The sequence below is a fragment of the Lipotes vexillifer genome, unplaced genomic scaffold (genome assembly GCF_000442215.2).
Source record: "Lipotes vexillifer unplaced genomic scaffold, Lipotes_vexillifer_v1.1 scaffold43, whole genome shotgun sequence".
In the NCBI taxonomy this organism is placed as follows: domain Eukaryota; kingdom Metazoa; phylum Chordata; class Mammalia; order Artiodactyla; family Lipotidae; genus Lipotes; species Lipotes vexillifer.
The window spans coordinates 3,086,122-3,098,844 of NW_006770037.1; the positions used below are offsets into that span (position 1 = coordinate 3,086,122).

Here is a 12,723-nt window from a genome sequence, read left to right on the forward strand (position 1 = left end):
GCGCCACCAGTGAAGTCCCTGTGCAGAAGCTTTTTAGTTTGATGTACTCCCACTTGTTTACGTTGAGCTTTTATTGCTTGTGCTTTTGGTGTCATATCCAAAAAAATCATTGCTAAAATCAATGTCAAAGAGTTTTCCCCTGTTTTCCTCTAGGAGCTTTATAGTTTCAGGTCTTACATTTAGGTCTTTAATCCATTTTGAGTTAATCTTTTTTTTTTTTTGAAGTATAGTTGATTTACAATGTTTCAGGTGTACAGCAAAGTGATTCAGTCATATATATATTATTTTTCAGATTCTTTTCCATTATAGGTATTACAAGATATTGAATATAGTTCCCTGTGCTATACAGTATTTCCTTGTTTTTTATTTTATATATAGTAGTATGTATCTGTTAATCCCAAATTCCTATTTATCCCCCCCTCACTTTCCCCGTTGGTAACCATAAATTTGTTTTAGATGTCTGTGAGTCGAGTTAATTTTTGTGAGTCTAAACTTAAAAAAAAATTCATCTTTGACATCCTTAGCCATTTCACTCAGCCATTACCCAGGTAAATGCTACCAAACAAATACCATTTCTCTTGGAAGCATCACTACTTGTTGTAACAACCTTTTTGGAGCCATAGCTTTATTTTATTTACTTCTTCCCTCCTTTATCAGGACTCTTCCCAATAGGAAGTGATTCACCATTTCAATCATTCATTAAACAAATATTTACCAAACACAGGGTAGATGCTAAGAATGCAGTGGGGAGCAAACAGCAAAACAATTTCGGGCTCCTAGTCTGAGGTGTGGACCCACATCACAGTTCATAAAGGGAATGAAAGCAAGGCCAAGAACATGGAGCATCTCACCTAGCATCTCAGAAAACTGTGACCCAAGTCACTGTGCGAAGGCTTTGATGCTGAGAAGGGATTTAGGTAAAGTAAATGCACAAGGGCTGAGAGTGCCTGAGATTCAGGCAGAAAAGGAGTAAACACGGTTAAAGCAAGTAAGCAAGCAAAACTCCCCAAAGAAGCACACACAAAAAGCTTCGCAGACTCTCCCTATCTTGGTCTGAGGAGTTAGCAGGTGAATCTGGTGAGAGGGCGGTGAACCCCGATCTCCAGCGGCTGCGGAGGGGACCGAGTGGACGCTGCGGGGATGGAGGCCTCGGGTCAGGGGCCCACCCGCCGCTGTTCCGAGTCAGGCGTCTCCTCTGCGCCCTGGAACCGCGGCGCCTGGGCGCCCGGGTGTCCAGCGGGGCCGGGGACTCGCCCCGCCTGGTCCGCAGAGCGAGGCCGGGGGTGGCAGGGGTGGCGGCCCCGCCCCGGGAAAGGCGGGCCTGGCTCGGCGTATTTGAGGCGCAGAGCCGGCCGCCGCCCAGCCAGGACGACAGCACCTCTGCCGAAGTCACCCCCGCGGCGCGCGAGCTAGTGCCGAGGCGTCGGGTGAGTGGCGCGGGGCGCCGGGACTGGGGCGTGCACGGGCCGGCTGGCGGCTGAGCCTGGCAGGGCGAGGGCGCCCGGGCGCTGCTCGGGGCGCGGCCGGGGCTTGACTTCCCGGAGGCCCGCGGGAGGGGGTCGCCGAGAAGGGAGAGCGGAGTCTGAGACTCGGGGAAAGTTAGCAACGCCTTACAAGGACTCACCTGCATTTACTCGCGGCGGACGGGTGTGTTACCGTCTTAGGCGACTGGGAGGCGCAGCCCCGGCGTCGCGCCCTCCCGTCCCCGGCCGCCCAGGGCCGCCGGCGGTGAGCGGCGGGCGCGCGCGCATCACCCCAGCCGCGCGCTCCAGCTGGGCGGGAGGAAACAGGCCCTCCTGCCCCCAGTCCACAGAGGGTACTGCTCCCGTACTCTGTCGGGCGGCTCCACGACCCCTGACTTGGCTGTCGACCACTTGATCTTGCGGTGGGATGGGAATGCGCCCTGCTACCAGGCCAACAGGGTCAGGGGCTGCAGCCTCTCTCAGGATGCTGATCCCGTAGAAAATGGTGCTACCCCAAGGCTGAGTGGACATGTGCCCGGCTTGACAAAGACCGTACACCCTCAGTTTTTGCAAATCAGTGACTCATCCCTGTCCAGATTTGGGCATTAACGATCTCACATCTGTGCCGGGGGATATGTGGGGTGTGGCAGAATGTTGGTTCCAGGGTGCAGAGGCCTAGCTGAGGTGGGGGTGGGGAGGCTTTTCAAACATGTTTGAGGATTTATTCTGGATTGTGAGTTGCTCAAATCAAAGCCCTAAAATGCATGCACTTTGAGGAGTAAGAGCTCAGGGACACAGGGCTTGAGGCCGTGCCTTAGGCTTCATGACCTCCCCTTAGCGATTCCTATTCCAGATACCGTGGAGTATTTGTAAAGTGACTCCTGGGAGTTGGGTTGCTGGACAATGAGGACAGTTGGACCTCAGTGACCCAGTCTGTTTCTAGGATTCTGGAAAGGGAATGGAAGAAAGGCTCATTTAGTTCTGAAGAAAATGATAGCAATGAAAATTGACCTCTTGGCACAGAGCATGAGAGAAAATTTTCACCAGCTTCCAAAATTCTGACTCATTTGCCCCAAGTTAATCTTTCATACTATGAAATTGTTTCCATAAAAGTTAAAGTTTAATAATAAAAATTTATTGTTCTACAATAGTCTCCTTTTCAGACGTTGACTTTGAATCCCTAGAGGAGAGTCTTTCATTCCTTTGATGGCTATGCCTCATCCTTGATCTCTGGGAGATTGGAGCTCTTTCCTAAGTTAATAATGTGTGGGCGTTATACTTAGAATCAGCATTTACTTCATATTCTTGGGAGAAGTTTGATGATGGGTCTTGAATGTTTTGAGCTTAGAAATATTAGGTGGTGCCTCACCAGGTTACATAAGAAGCAGAAAAGAAGGAGCATTGCTTGATAGATTGACCCCAAAAGCTAGTTTTTTGGGTTTTTTTAAGACATGCTTTTCTTTTGTAAGTCATCAATGCCTTTTTAATTTATATTTATTTATTTAAATTAATTTAATTTATTTATTTACTTTTGGCTGTGTTGGGTCTTTGTTGCTGTGCACGGGCTCTCTGTAGTTTCAGCAAGCAGGGGCTACTCTTCGTTGCGGTGCACGGGCTTCTCATCGCGGTGGCTTCTCTTGTTGTGGAGCACGGGCTCTAGAGCGCAGGCTCAGTAGTTGTGGCACACGGGCTTAGTTGCTCCGCGGCATGTGGGATCTTCCCAGACCAGGGCTCAAACCCGTGTCCCCTGCATTGACAGGCGGACTCTTAACCACTGCACCACCAGGGAAGTCCAAAAGCTAGTTTTAAAAAAAATGGAATAGCAAATCTCACTCTGTAGAGGGGTCCTTAACCAATGACATTTTGCTATGCCACAAATATGCAGAAGTGCTTTATAAAGACTTTTTACTTACTGCTAGTGAGGTCAAAGGCCAATATTGGTCTCACCTATGATTTAGATACTGTTTGCCTAGAACCTTCATCAGTCAGACTCTAAATTTTAACTGTAATAGAGATATTTATTCATATAGTAAAACTTGAGACTCTTATGTTACCTTAAATACCAGTTGGCTTGTAAACTTCATATACCTGAGACTCATAGTAACTGATCTAAAACTTAGCCTCTCTTTCCTGTGATAGTTTGGGACACAGGCTTCTGCTGAGTACAGCTAGTTAACATTTTGTGTCTGGTGCCTGAACGGGTTCTTCTCATTAAATTCTGAGTGGTAAGCCTGCCAGGGCAGTAATTCCAATTTGCTGCTGACTAAGTATCATGTGTTCTCTCTTGACTGATGTTCAGCTTTTCCATAAGGGAAAAAAAAATCAGTAACTGAGAGGCACAAAGTAACTTTACCTTCCTTGACGCCGAGGAACAATGATGAAAAAGAAATCCTAGTAAAGGACCAGTTTCCTTTATTCTAACCAGCATCATTGAATTTGGCTTTGATAAGTGGGCGTTCCTCAGGGCCTGTTCTGTGTTTCAGTAAGGCCAGGACGTAGACTGCCTGTCCTGTGTTCTTTGGGGAGGAGTGTGGGCAGTGCTTGGGGTTCTGAGGAAATACGTTTGTGATCTACTTCCCTTACAGCTTGTATAAAAGTTGGGGCCCTTTGTGGGCAGAAATTTCAGAAGTGCTCCTGGGAACCCTGGCAACTGAATTAATTGCTGCATGGGCCTAGAATAGCGTAGTACAGTGGGGTAGCTACTCTTTATTGAAGGGCAGAGCTGCAATTAACAACCAATTAAAGTGGCCTGTGTTCTGACTCATGTTTAAATTCCTTATTCCAAAGCAATACTGAACTACTTTCTGTAGGTTTTTCCAAATGTGAAGACTCAGGTAGTAGTTTTTAAATGTTTTTGTCTTTGACGTAGTGTTTCTATACTGGCTTTTCAAAATTCTTTGATTCTGGGAATGCCAGAGTTCACAAACCTATTGTACCTGTGGAGTGGGAAGATTTTTTAAATTTTACATTTGATTGTCTCTATAAGCTACTCCTCTAAAAAAAAAAAAAAAGAAAGAAAAAAAAAAAAGAAAATTTTCAGACAAGTAGGGAAGATATTTACCCAAATAGATGTGTTTTGGTTTTTTTAAATTCTTTTTTTGGTTCCTTTTTTTGTTTTTAAGTTCTAAGGTTGCTAACCTTGATTTCAAAAGGACATTGGTTAGAACCTGTTTCATCAGAGATCTGATGGTTGGGAGTTGACATAATCAAAACAATGCATACCCAATTTTTGGAAAAGTAAGCTTTATCGGTTTAAATGTGGTTATAATTAGCAAAGTGACTGTGCAAAATGCCATCCTTGTATTCAGTATCACCGCACACTGAGTCACCCAGCTAGTTTTCTGACAAAAACATGATTTTTAAAAAAATTTATTCATTTTGTTTACTTATTTTTGTCTGCATTTGGTCTTCGTTGCTACGGGCGGGCTTCTCATTGTGGTAGCGCACAGGCTCAGCTGCTCCACGGCATGTGGGATCTTCGCGGATCAGGGCTCGAACCCATGTTCCCTGCATTGGCAGGAGGATTCTCAACCACTGCGCCACCAGCGAAGTCCCCATGATCTCTTTTTAATTTGTTTACAATTTCAGCATGTTTATGCAGTTCTGAATGTTTAAGCCAGAGAATTAATTTATAAATGAAGTAACTAACACTTTCGAAGGACTATACTTTAAAATTTCGAAGTGTGAGCTTTTATACTCGTGTAAAATCAGCCTGAATTAGGAGTCAGGATGCTTGGACCCTGGTCCTTGGCCTGCCAATGACAGAATGACTTTGGGTCACCACGTTACCTCTCTGAGACTCAGTTTCCTCACCTTTAAAGTGCGGATATTAACTTTTCCTTGTCGATCTCATAAGATTATTATCAGAATCAAAATAGGTAAGGTATGTGAAAGTGCTTTGTAAACTGAAAAGCACCACATAAATGCAGGGTGTCATTATTCTAATGGGCTTGTCTACTGTGTCACAACACAATCCAGACTGTCATCCTTGGTGTCATGTGAAACAGTAGAAATAAAGTGGAATCTGCTTTGTTTCTTAAATTGTTTTGGGCTAGTTGGAAAATAAACTGAATATGCTTGAACAGAAACTTTGAAAAGAATAAATGTTACATTTTGGAAATGTAAATGTAAATGTCTTTGTGTGAGTTTCTGGTTATGATCAGCCTTTAAACACATCTAAGTTTAATTGGATTTATGTTAATAAGACACTTTAAGGAGGCTAATGGAACAGATTTAGCTAGTTTTAACAATTGAAACTACCTTTCTGTTTTCTATTGACCTGCATAGGTACATTTATGTGAGGATACACATGCTAATTAGCCTACACCAGTGGTTCTCAAACCAGGCACAATTTTGCCCTCTTTCCGCTTCCCCCAGGGTTATTTGTCAATGTCTTAAGACATTCTGCATTATCACAATGGAGGGGGAGGGGTGCTACTGGCATCTTGTGTGTTGAAGCCAGGGATGCTGCTGCACATACTGCAATGCACGGGACAGCCCTTCCCTACAAAGTATCCCACCTGAAATGTCAGTGGTGTAAGGTTGGGAATAAGCCCGAACACAATGAGGATATTTAAAAGAAGTCATAAAGCACACATTAAGTTCTAGGAGGAGGTCTGCCTGTTTGGTTTTTTTTAACAATAAAATCTAATATTTTACATTTTTAGGATCTATCAAGTAGCCACCATTTACTCAATTATTTAATAATTGAGTAACTATCACAAATAGGCGACTTAAGGAAAAAGAGATTCTGATTGTTCAAGTTCAGGTAATTTTGGCCACAGCGCCAGTGATCCAGAGCTGAGAAAACTCACCCAGGCCTGAGGAGTCCAGAGCTACCCTCCTCCGCTCACCGCTAGAGAGCACCAGCAGCGGGAGCACGTGTAAAACATCCTGTTTGGATGGGGCCTTGGCACAGGGGGAGGAGCTGGAGAAGCAAGAATGATGTCTCGGGGCTACCCTTTGAGGCAGCTGTGGGCAAGGCCAACCCTTTCTCGTAGCATCCTACCCAAAAATATTTTCCTCCACATTGTCTGACTTTTTTTTTTTTTTTTTTTGCGGTACGCGGGCCTCTCACTGTTGTGGCCTCTCCCGTTGCGGAGCACAGGCTCCGGACACGCAGGCTCAGCGGCCATGGCTCACGGGCCCAGCCGCTCCGCGGCACGTGGGATCTTCCTAGACCGGGGCACGAATCCGCGTCCCCTGCATTGGCAGGCGGACTCTCAACCACTGCGCCACCAGGGAAGCCCTGACTTTTTTTTTAACCTTAGTTGTTTGTTATACTGCCAGACATTTCATTTGGAATAACAAGTATCTTTAAAAAAAAAAAAGGGAATCATCTTGTGCCCGCCTTTCTTCTTTATTGCTCCGCATCACAATCTCACCTTTCCTTCAAGGCTTAGCTCAGGCAACACTGTCTTCCCCTGTTAGAAGTCATCTTTCGAGTTGTGACTTCCCACAGCATGCAGTCAGGCTCACAGCGTCCATCACTTGTGACCCCCTTCTAGCCTCTGGACCCTTTGGCCATACATCTTGGTCGATTTCATCTTCAAACCCAGACAGGAGCCACCCGGTGCCTGGCCCAGAGTAGGCATAAATGTGTACAAATGAAGGAATAAACCAACAGCAGCAACTAGGTCTTGGAGGGTGGGGCGGGGAAGGCAAGGGTTGTCTTTCAAATCTCAGTAGGAAGAACCAACTGCTTCCTCCCAAAACCCAGAGGAGGGTGTGGGGCTGTTAGAGGGAACCGGAGGGGACGTGGGTGAGATTAATGCACTGAACACTTTTTATGAGGTGGTAGAAAAAGAACACAGGAAGGAAGGTGAAGGAGGACCAAAAACCCAGGACCGTTTACATTTGTTACCTAGGAAAGGAGCAGAGCATTTTATTCCCCCCTCTCCCACCTGCGTTGGATCGCCTGGTACTCCCAGGATTCAGGCCACAGGCTAATGTGATTAGAGTTTAAAGGTATGAGTTAAATAGGGCGTGGTGATCCAGGTGGAGTGCGTCTCCGCCCTTTGATGAGACATTTTTGTGGTTCCCCGCTAATGATTTCAGCATATTTGAGGAATAGACTGGCTTGTGTTAGGAGAATGCCGGTGCACTGACTAGACCTGCACAATGAGCTGTTTGTGATGTTAAATTCATACGGAAACCAGTGAAATCTTATAGGATCAATAACCTGTGTTTGTTTGTTTTTTTTCTCCTTTCAGGAAAATGGCAGACAGTTTTTCGGTAAGTGTTTTATGTCTGTTTTCCTACCCTAATATGTATACAGTCATGCAGGCTGAAGGTTGTTTGTTTTTTTTTTTAACCACTCAAGTTTTCCTAACCCTCCCACCACTTGGCTTCCTCTGGCCTCACCCATCCAATGAGGGCTTGTTAGCTGGAGTCTTGTTTTTCCAGCAACAGATTTGGGAAGAAAGCCAGGCAGAGAGAGGCCTGGGCCTCACTAACAGTAACCCCTTTACCCAAGGCCTAGGACAGAAGTGGGTGGATTCCACTGGCAGGAGCTGAGAAACCAGCTGAACAAAGGGCAGTGTGGTACAGTCTGAGTATCCTGATTTTTTTTTTTTTAAATCCTGCAGTGCCCTCTACTCCTCTTTTCCCAAATGCTGGAGTAAGAAGCAGCCAAAATAAATTCATATTAGCATGCTTATGTGTTCTCAAATTCCTTAACAGAATGACTCACACCACCTACAGCCATGAGCTTGAGTTGTTTTCTAAATCCGGTTTACTTTCCGTCATCATCCACCCCTCTGTTTATCTCTCCCCCTCCCCCAGACCCCATGGGCTCCCTTCACAGCCTCACTCTGCTGCCCCGATACCAGGTCTGGGGTTGGGTTCCTGATGCACCAAAGGGTTAGACAATCCTGGCAGACCATATTCAATCAACATAGAAGTTTTTACTGAGTATCTTCCATGTACCACTCTGCTAAATACTGTAGATGTCAGAGAGGGAGAAGGCAGAGTCTCCTCCTGGAGAGAAAGGACACAAACCAACACTGGCACAGCATCTTGCGGTCTATGAAGAGCCGTCCCAAATGCTGCCTCATCTGTTCGTCACAATCACATGAGATAAGATCATTATCCCTGTTACACAGACAAAGACACTAAGTCCTGTACAAGTGACATGATGGCTCCAAGAGTTTGGGGCTCTTGAAGGATGGCACTGGATTTCAAACCAAATCTTGTGATTCCACATCCCTGTGTACAAGGCAGCTTCTCTGATACTAGCCTGGATGCCACTAAGTGGTGACTAACCTGGTGCGCCTGAAGTGCGGTAGACGTCCAGCAAAGGGAAGGCCACGGCAACCAGCGCCAGCTTGGTGGAGGTTTTCCAGCCCAAATGCATCTTGATTTTCGTGATTGTTTTTCTCATGTCAGAAAGTATGTGCTTTTACACAAAGGATGGCTAGCTCCTGACTTTAGCAAATTACGAAAAGGCAACCCTTAATGATCTGAAATGATGGGAAGCAAGAATAGAGTGATAAAGCATGTATAATCCTAAAGTCTAATTTTAGTCTTAGGAACTCAAAACTAATAGGTGGGGAAAATTTTATTGATATGAATTTCATATCTTCACCATATCGCTCTAATTCTTAGATCACATATTCCTGAAAATTTTGTTGTTGTGAATGTCTTTCATCCTATAATTGTTTATGTCTTTCTTTCCAGCTTAATGATGCCTTATCTGGGTCTGGAAACCCAAACCCTCAAGGATGGCCTGGCCCATGGGGAAACCAGCCTGCTGGGGCAGGAGGCTACCCGGGAGCATCCTATCCTGGGACCTACCCTGGCCAGGCACCACCCGGCCCCTACCCTGGCCAGGGACCTCCTGGGGGTTACCCAGGCCAGGCACCTCCAGGGGCCTACCCTGGCCCAACTGCATCTGGTTATCCTGGACCAACTGCACCAGGTGCCTACCCTGGGCCTGGGGTCTACCCACCTCCTGGACAGCCAAGTGCTCCTGGAGCCTACCCTGCTGCTGGCCCTTATGGCATCCCTTCTGGACCCCTGGTAAGATGGTGTTAGTCATTTCGTATGCTTGAATGTGATCAGGACAAAGCTAATGAAGCACGTAGCAATTGCCTGGAGCGGTGGTGCCATCACTTTGTAGTGCTGTGGCTGGGAGCTGGCTCTGGGTACTGACCTGCAAAGGGCTTCCGGGAGAACTGAAGCTTTAAACTCACTGCTTAGAGCTGCTTTGCAAGGACCAGCCACAGTGTATGTTGGTCCAATAGAAAAAATAGTTGCTCATGCTGAGTTCAGTATGTGTACTGTTAAAGAGAAGCTAGTGCATCTTTTGAAGGCATCTGTAAAGCAGCTTTAATATAAATCAAGTTAAGATCATAGCAATGGGGGAAGTTTTGGTTATTATTATTAATAAACACTGAGTATATAACATGTGCCAGCTGTGTGCTTCTACATGGATGATCTCATTCAACCCCATAAGCACCCTCTGAGATACTGTTATTATCCCCACTTCACAAATGAGGAAATGGGGCAATAAAGAGTTATACAACCTTCCCATGGTCATAGAGGGAACCTTTGGGGGAACCACAGTAATCGGGTTTTTAAAAACCTTCTAAAGATAATTTTGTGATCTAAGGATTAAATTTTCACTTACACTAAAACCCATTTTAATAAATGAATTCTAAGCATAAAACTCTGTGGGGCTCCAGCCACATCTCAGACACAGACCCTTCCCTTCCAAATAGTGTAGTTGGGAGAAAAGATACAGATATGAGGAAAGAGTTCAATAGCACAGGACTACTGAGTTCCGGGAGGAAGCATAGGACTAGTACAGATCAGACAGATCAGTGCTAGAGAGTGCTAGAGAGAAAAGACTTGGGTGATGGTTGAACCCAGAGGGAAACAATTTTACAGGAAAAAGAGGCCAAGGACAGAGCATTGGGAATATCTACAGCACCTTGAACATAGAAGGTCAATAAATATTTGTAAAATGAACTGGGGAAGGTATTAATTGGAAAGTGTCCATTCTACAAATATCAAGTACCTGCCATATTCGAAGCACTCCTCAGGGCCTTGTGTGAGTGGAACATAGGGGGCCTCAGAAGCCCAGAAGGTACCACAGTGCCTGCCCACAGGGAGCAGAACAACCTGACAAAGAATGTTTTATGACAAGGATCTTTCCAAAAAATAGGTCAAGTGGATGAGTTATAGATTGGGATGGGCCTTGTCATGAGAGATACAGTGCTCCGAAAGGGAACATGTTCTGCCTTTGGCACCAATTAACTGATGGCCTTATTCTCGATTATTAGCTACAGTTGTGTAGGGAGCCTTCTCTCTTCAGGCCCTGGGCAAGGTGGCCTGAGAGTCTGAAAAGATGGCTAAAGTAGGATTATGTGTTATTCACACATATTAAAAGTGGTTGAACTTTAGCAATATCTTTTTCTTTCTTCCCTCAAGAAAACATGACTCTTTATTGATATATATATATATATATATTTTTTTTTTTTTTAATTCCCAGAATGTGCCTTATGACCTGCCTTTTTCCGGAGGAGTCATGCCTCGCATGCTGATAACAATCCTGGGCACAGTAAAGCCCAATGCAAACAGGTAAAGAGCAAAGTCAGCAAGTCTAACATATTTATTGATTGCTTTTGGAATAAAGGGTGATGTGTTTTGAATTTTGATAGAGTTTTTAAAATTGCACATTTAGAATCTTGGCTATACCATAGTTTGGGATTTTCCCATAAATCAATATGCATTCCCACCAAGAAGACAAGGTTTCCCTCACTAAATCTTTTGTTTCTCCCAGAACCAGAATAAAACAGAGTTCTACTTTGTGAGGACAAAGAGGAAGGGCAGGAAAACCCATTCTGTTGGTTCTTCTAGGCAGTGAAAGCCTTAGAATTAAAGGAAAGTAGAGCCTTTGTAATGTAATGTTTGGCCATCCCTCCACCTCTGAGCCATAGATTGTCTAAAAAACAAAGCCCATCAAAAATTAGGGTCAGGGACTTCCATGGTGGTTCAGGGGCTAAGACTCCATGCTCCCAATGCAGGGGGCCGGGGTTTGATCCCTGGTCAGGGAACTAGATCCCACATGCCTCAACTAAGAGTTCTCAGGTTACAACTAAAAAAGATCCCTCATGCCACAGCTGAAAGATCCTGCATGTCGCAACGAAGATCATGCGTGCCGCAACTAAGACCCGGTGCAGCCAAATAAATAAATATATTAAAAAAAAACTAGGGTCAAAGACAAAAAGATGCCTAGTTGATCTGAGAGCTTAAATATTATACCTCTCGGGGCTTCCCTGGTGGCGCAGTGGTTGAAAGTCTGCCTGCCGATGCAGGGAACACGGGTTCGTGACCCGGTCCCGGAGGATCCCACATGCCACGGAGCGGCTGGGCCTGTGAGCCATGGCCGCTGAGCCTGCGCGTCCGGAGCCTGTGCTCCGCAACGGGATAGGCCCGCGTACCGCAAAACAAAAACAAAAACAAAAACAATTATACCTCTCTGTCCTCATAGTGGTACAAATCTCCCTGCAGTTGTGCAGGTCTTGGTGCACTCTCAGATTTGTGAGCTTGGCCGCCATTTCTGTCTTCATACTGGGTGAAACAGAGTCACAGATTCCCACGTGTCGGCCTGGTCTACAGATGATAAGTGACAAGGTGGGGAACCCCAGTCTTCTGAGTAGACACTGTTTACTTAAAAAGTTTGAAAAGACTCTGCAAGTTAAAGACTTTGTAAAAATAAATCAGCCTCTGCCATTGGTACTGGTGAGGTGAGCTCGGGGCCGGTAAGACTTTGAGCTCACTTAGGAAAATCCATGCTGATTTACAGGCTGCCCTGGGATGCTTGGCTCTGGTTATCACCACTGGTTATATTTATATACAATACAAGCAGGCTAGGGCTATCCTGAAGCTGTTCAGTATGTCTGTCCTTAAGATTAGTAGTACTATTAAAGCTCCTAGATTAATTAATATCTGTTTCTGGGTCTTATAGACAGGACACAAAAGGTACAAATTCCAGCTGTGTACACAGGTTTATTTAAGAATCTATAAACAGCCTCTGTGAGTGCCTGTCATCTTGATCCTCGTGAATCGGCAGGAGCAACCTCCTCTGTTAGCAGGAGGTGGACTCAGATTCTGATCTGATCATTTTACATTCAGCTAACCAGTTCATTCCACCTCCAGCCAGCCTCCTCTGGTTCTACGTGGTGGTCACTACCCTAAGCCAGCTCTTCCTTCCACACAGCCTATACAGCTTCTCTCAGCACAATACTTCCCTACA

General features: G+C 45.4%; 1 protein-coding gene across 1 annotated transcript in view; it reads left to right on the plus strand.

Moving 5' to 3' along the window:
• The first annotated feature begins 7,674 nt into the window (after positions 1-7,674).
• LGALS3 (galectin 3) overlaps positions 7,675-12,723 on the plus strand; it is a 10,536-nt gene continuing 5,487 nt past the window's right edge. Inside the window, exons 1-3 of the mRNA XM_007445982.1 lie at positions 7,675-7,697; positions 9,141-9,482; positions 10,957-11,045. Coding sequence (XP_007446044.1) covers positions 7,680-7,697; positions 9,141-9,482; positions 10,957-11,045 — 449 coding nt within the window. The 5' untranslated portion in view covers positions 7,675-7,679. The remainder of the gene's footprint in view (positions 7,698-9,140; positions 9,483-10,956; positions 11,046-12,723) is intronic.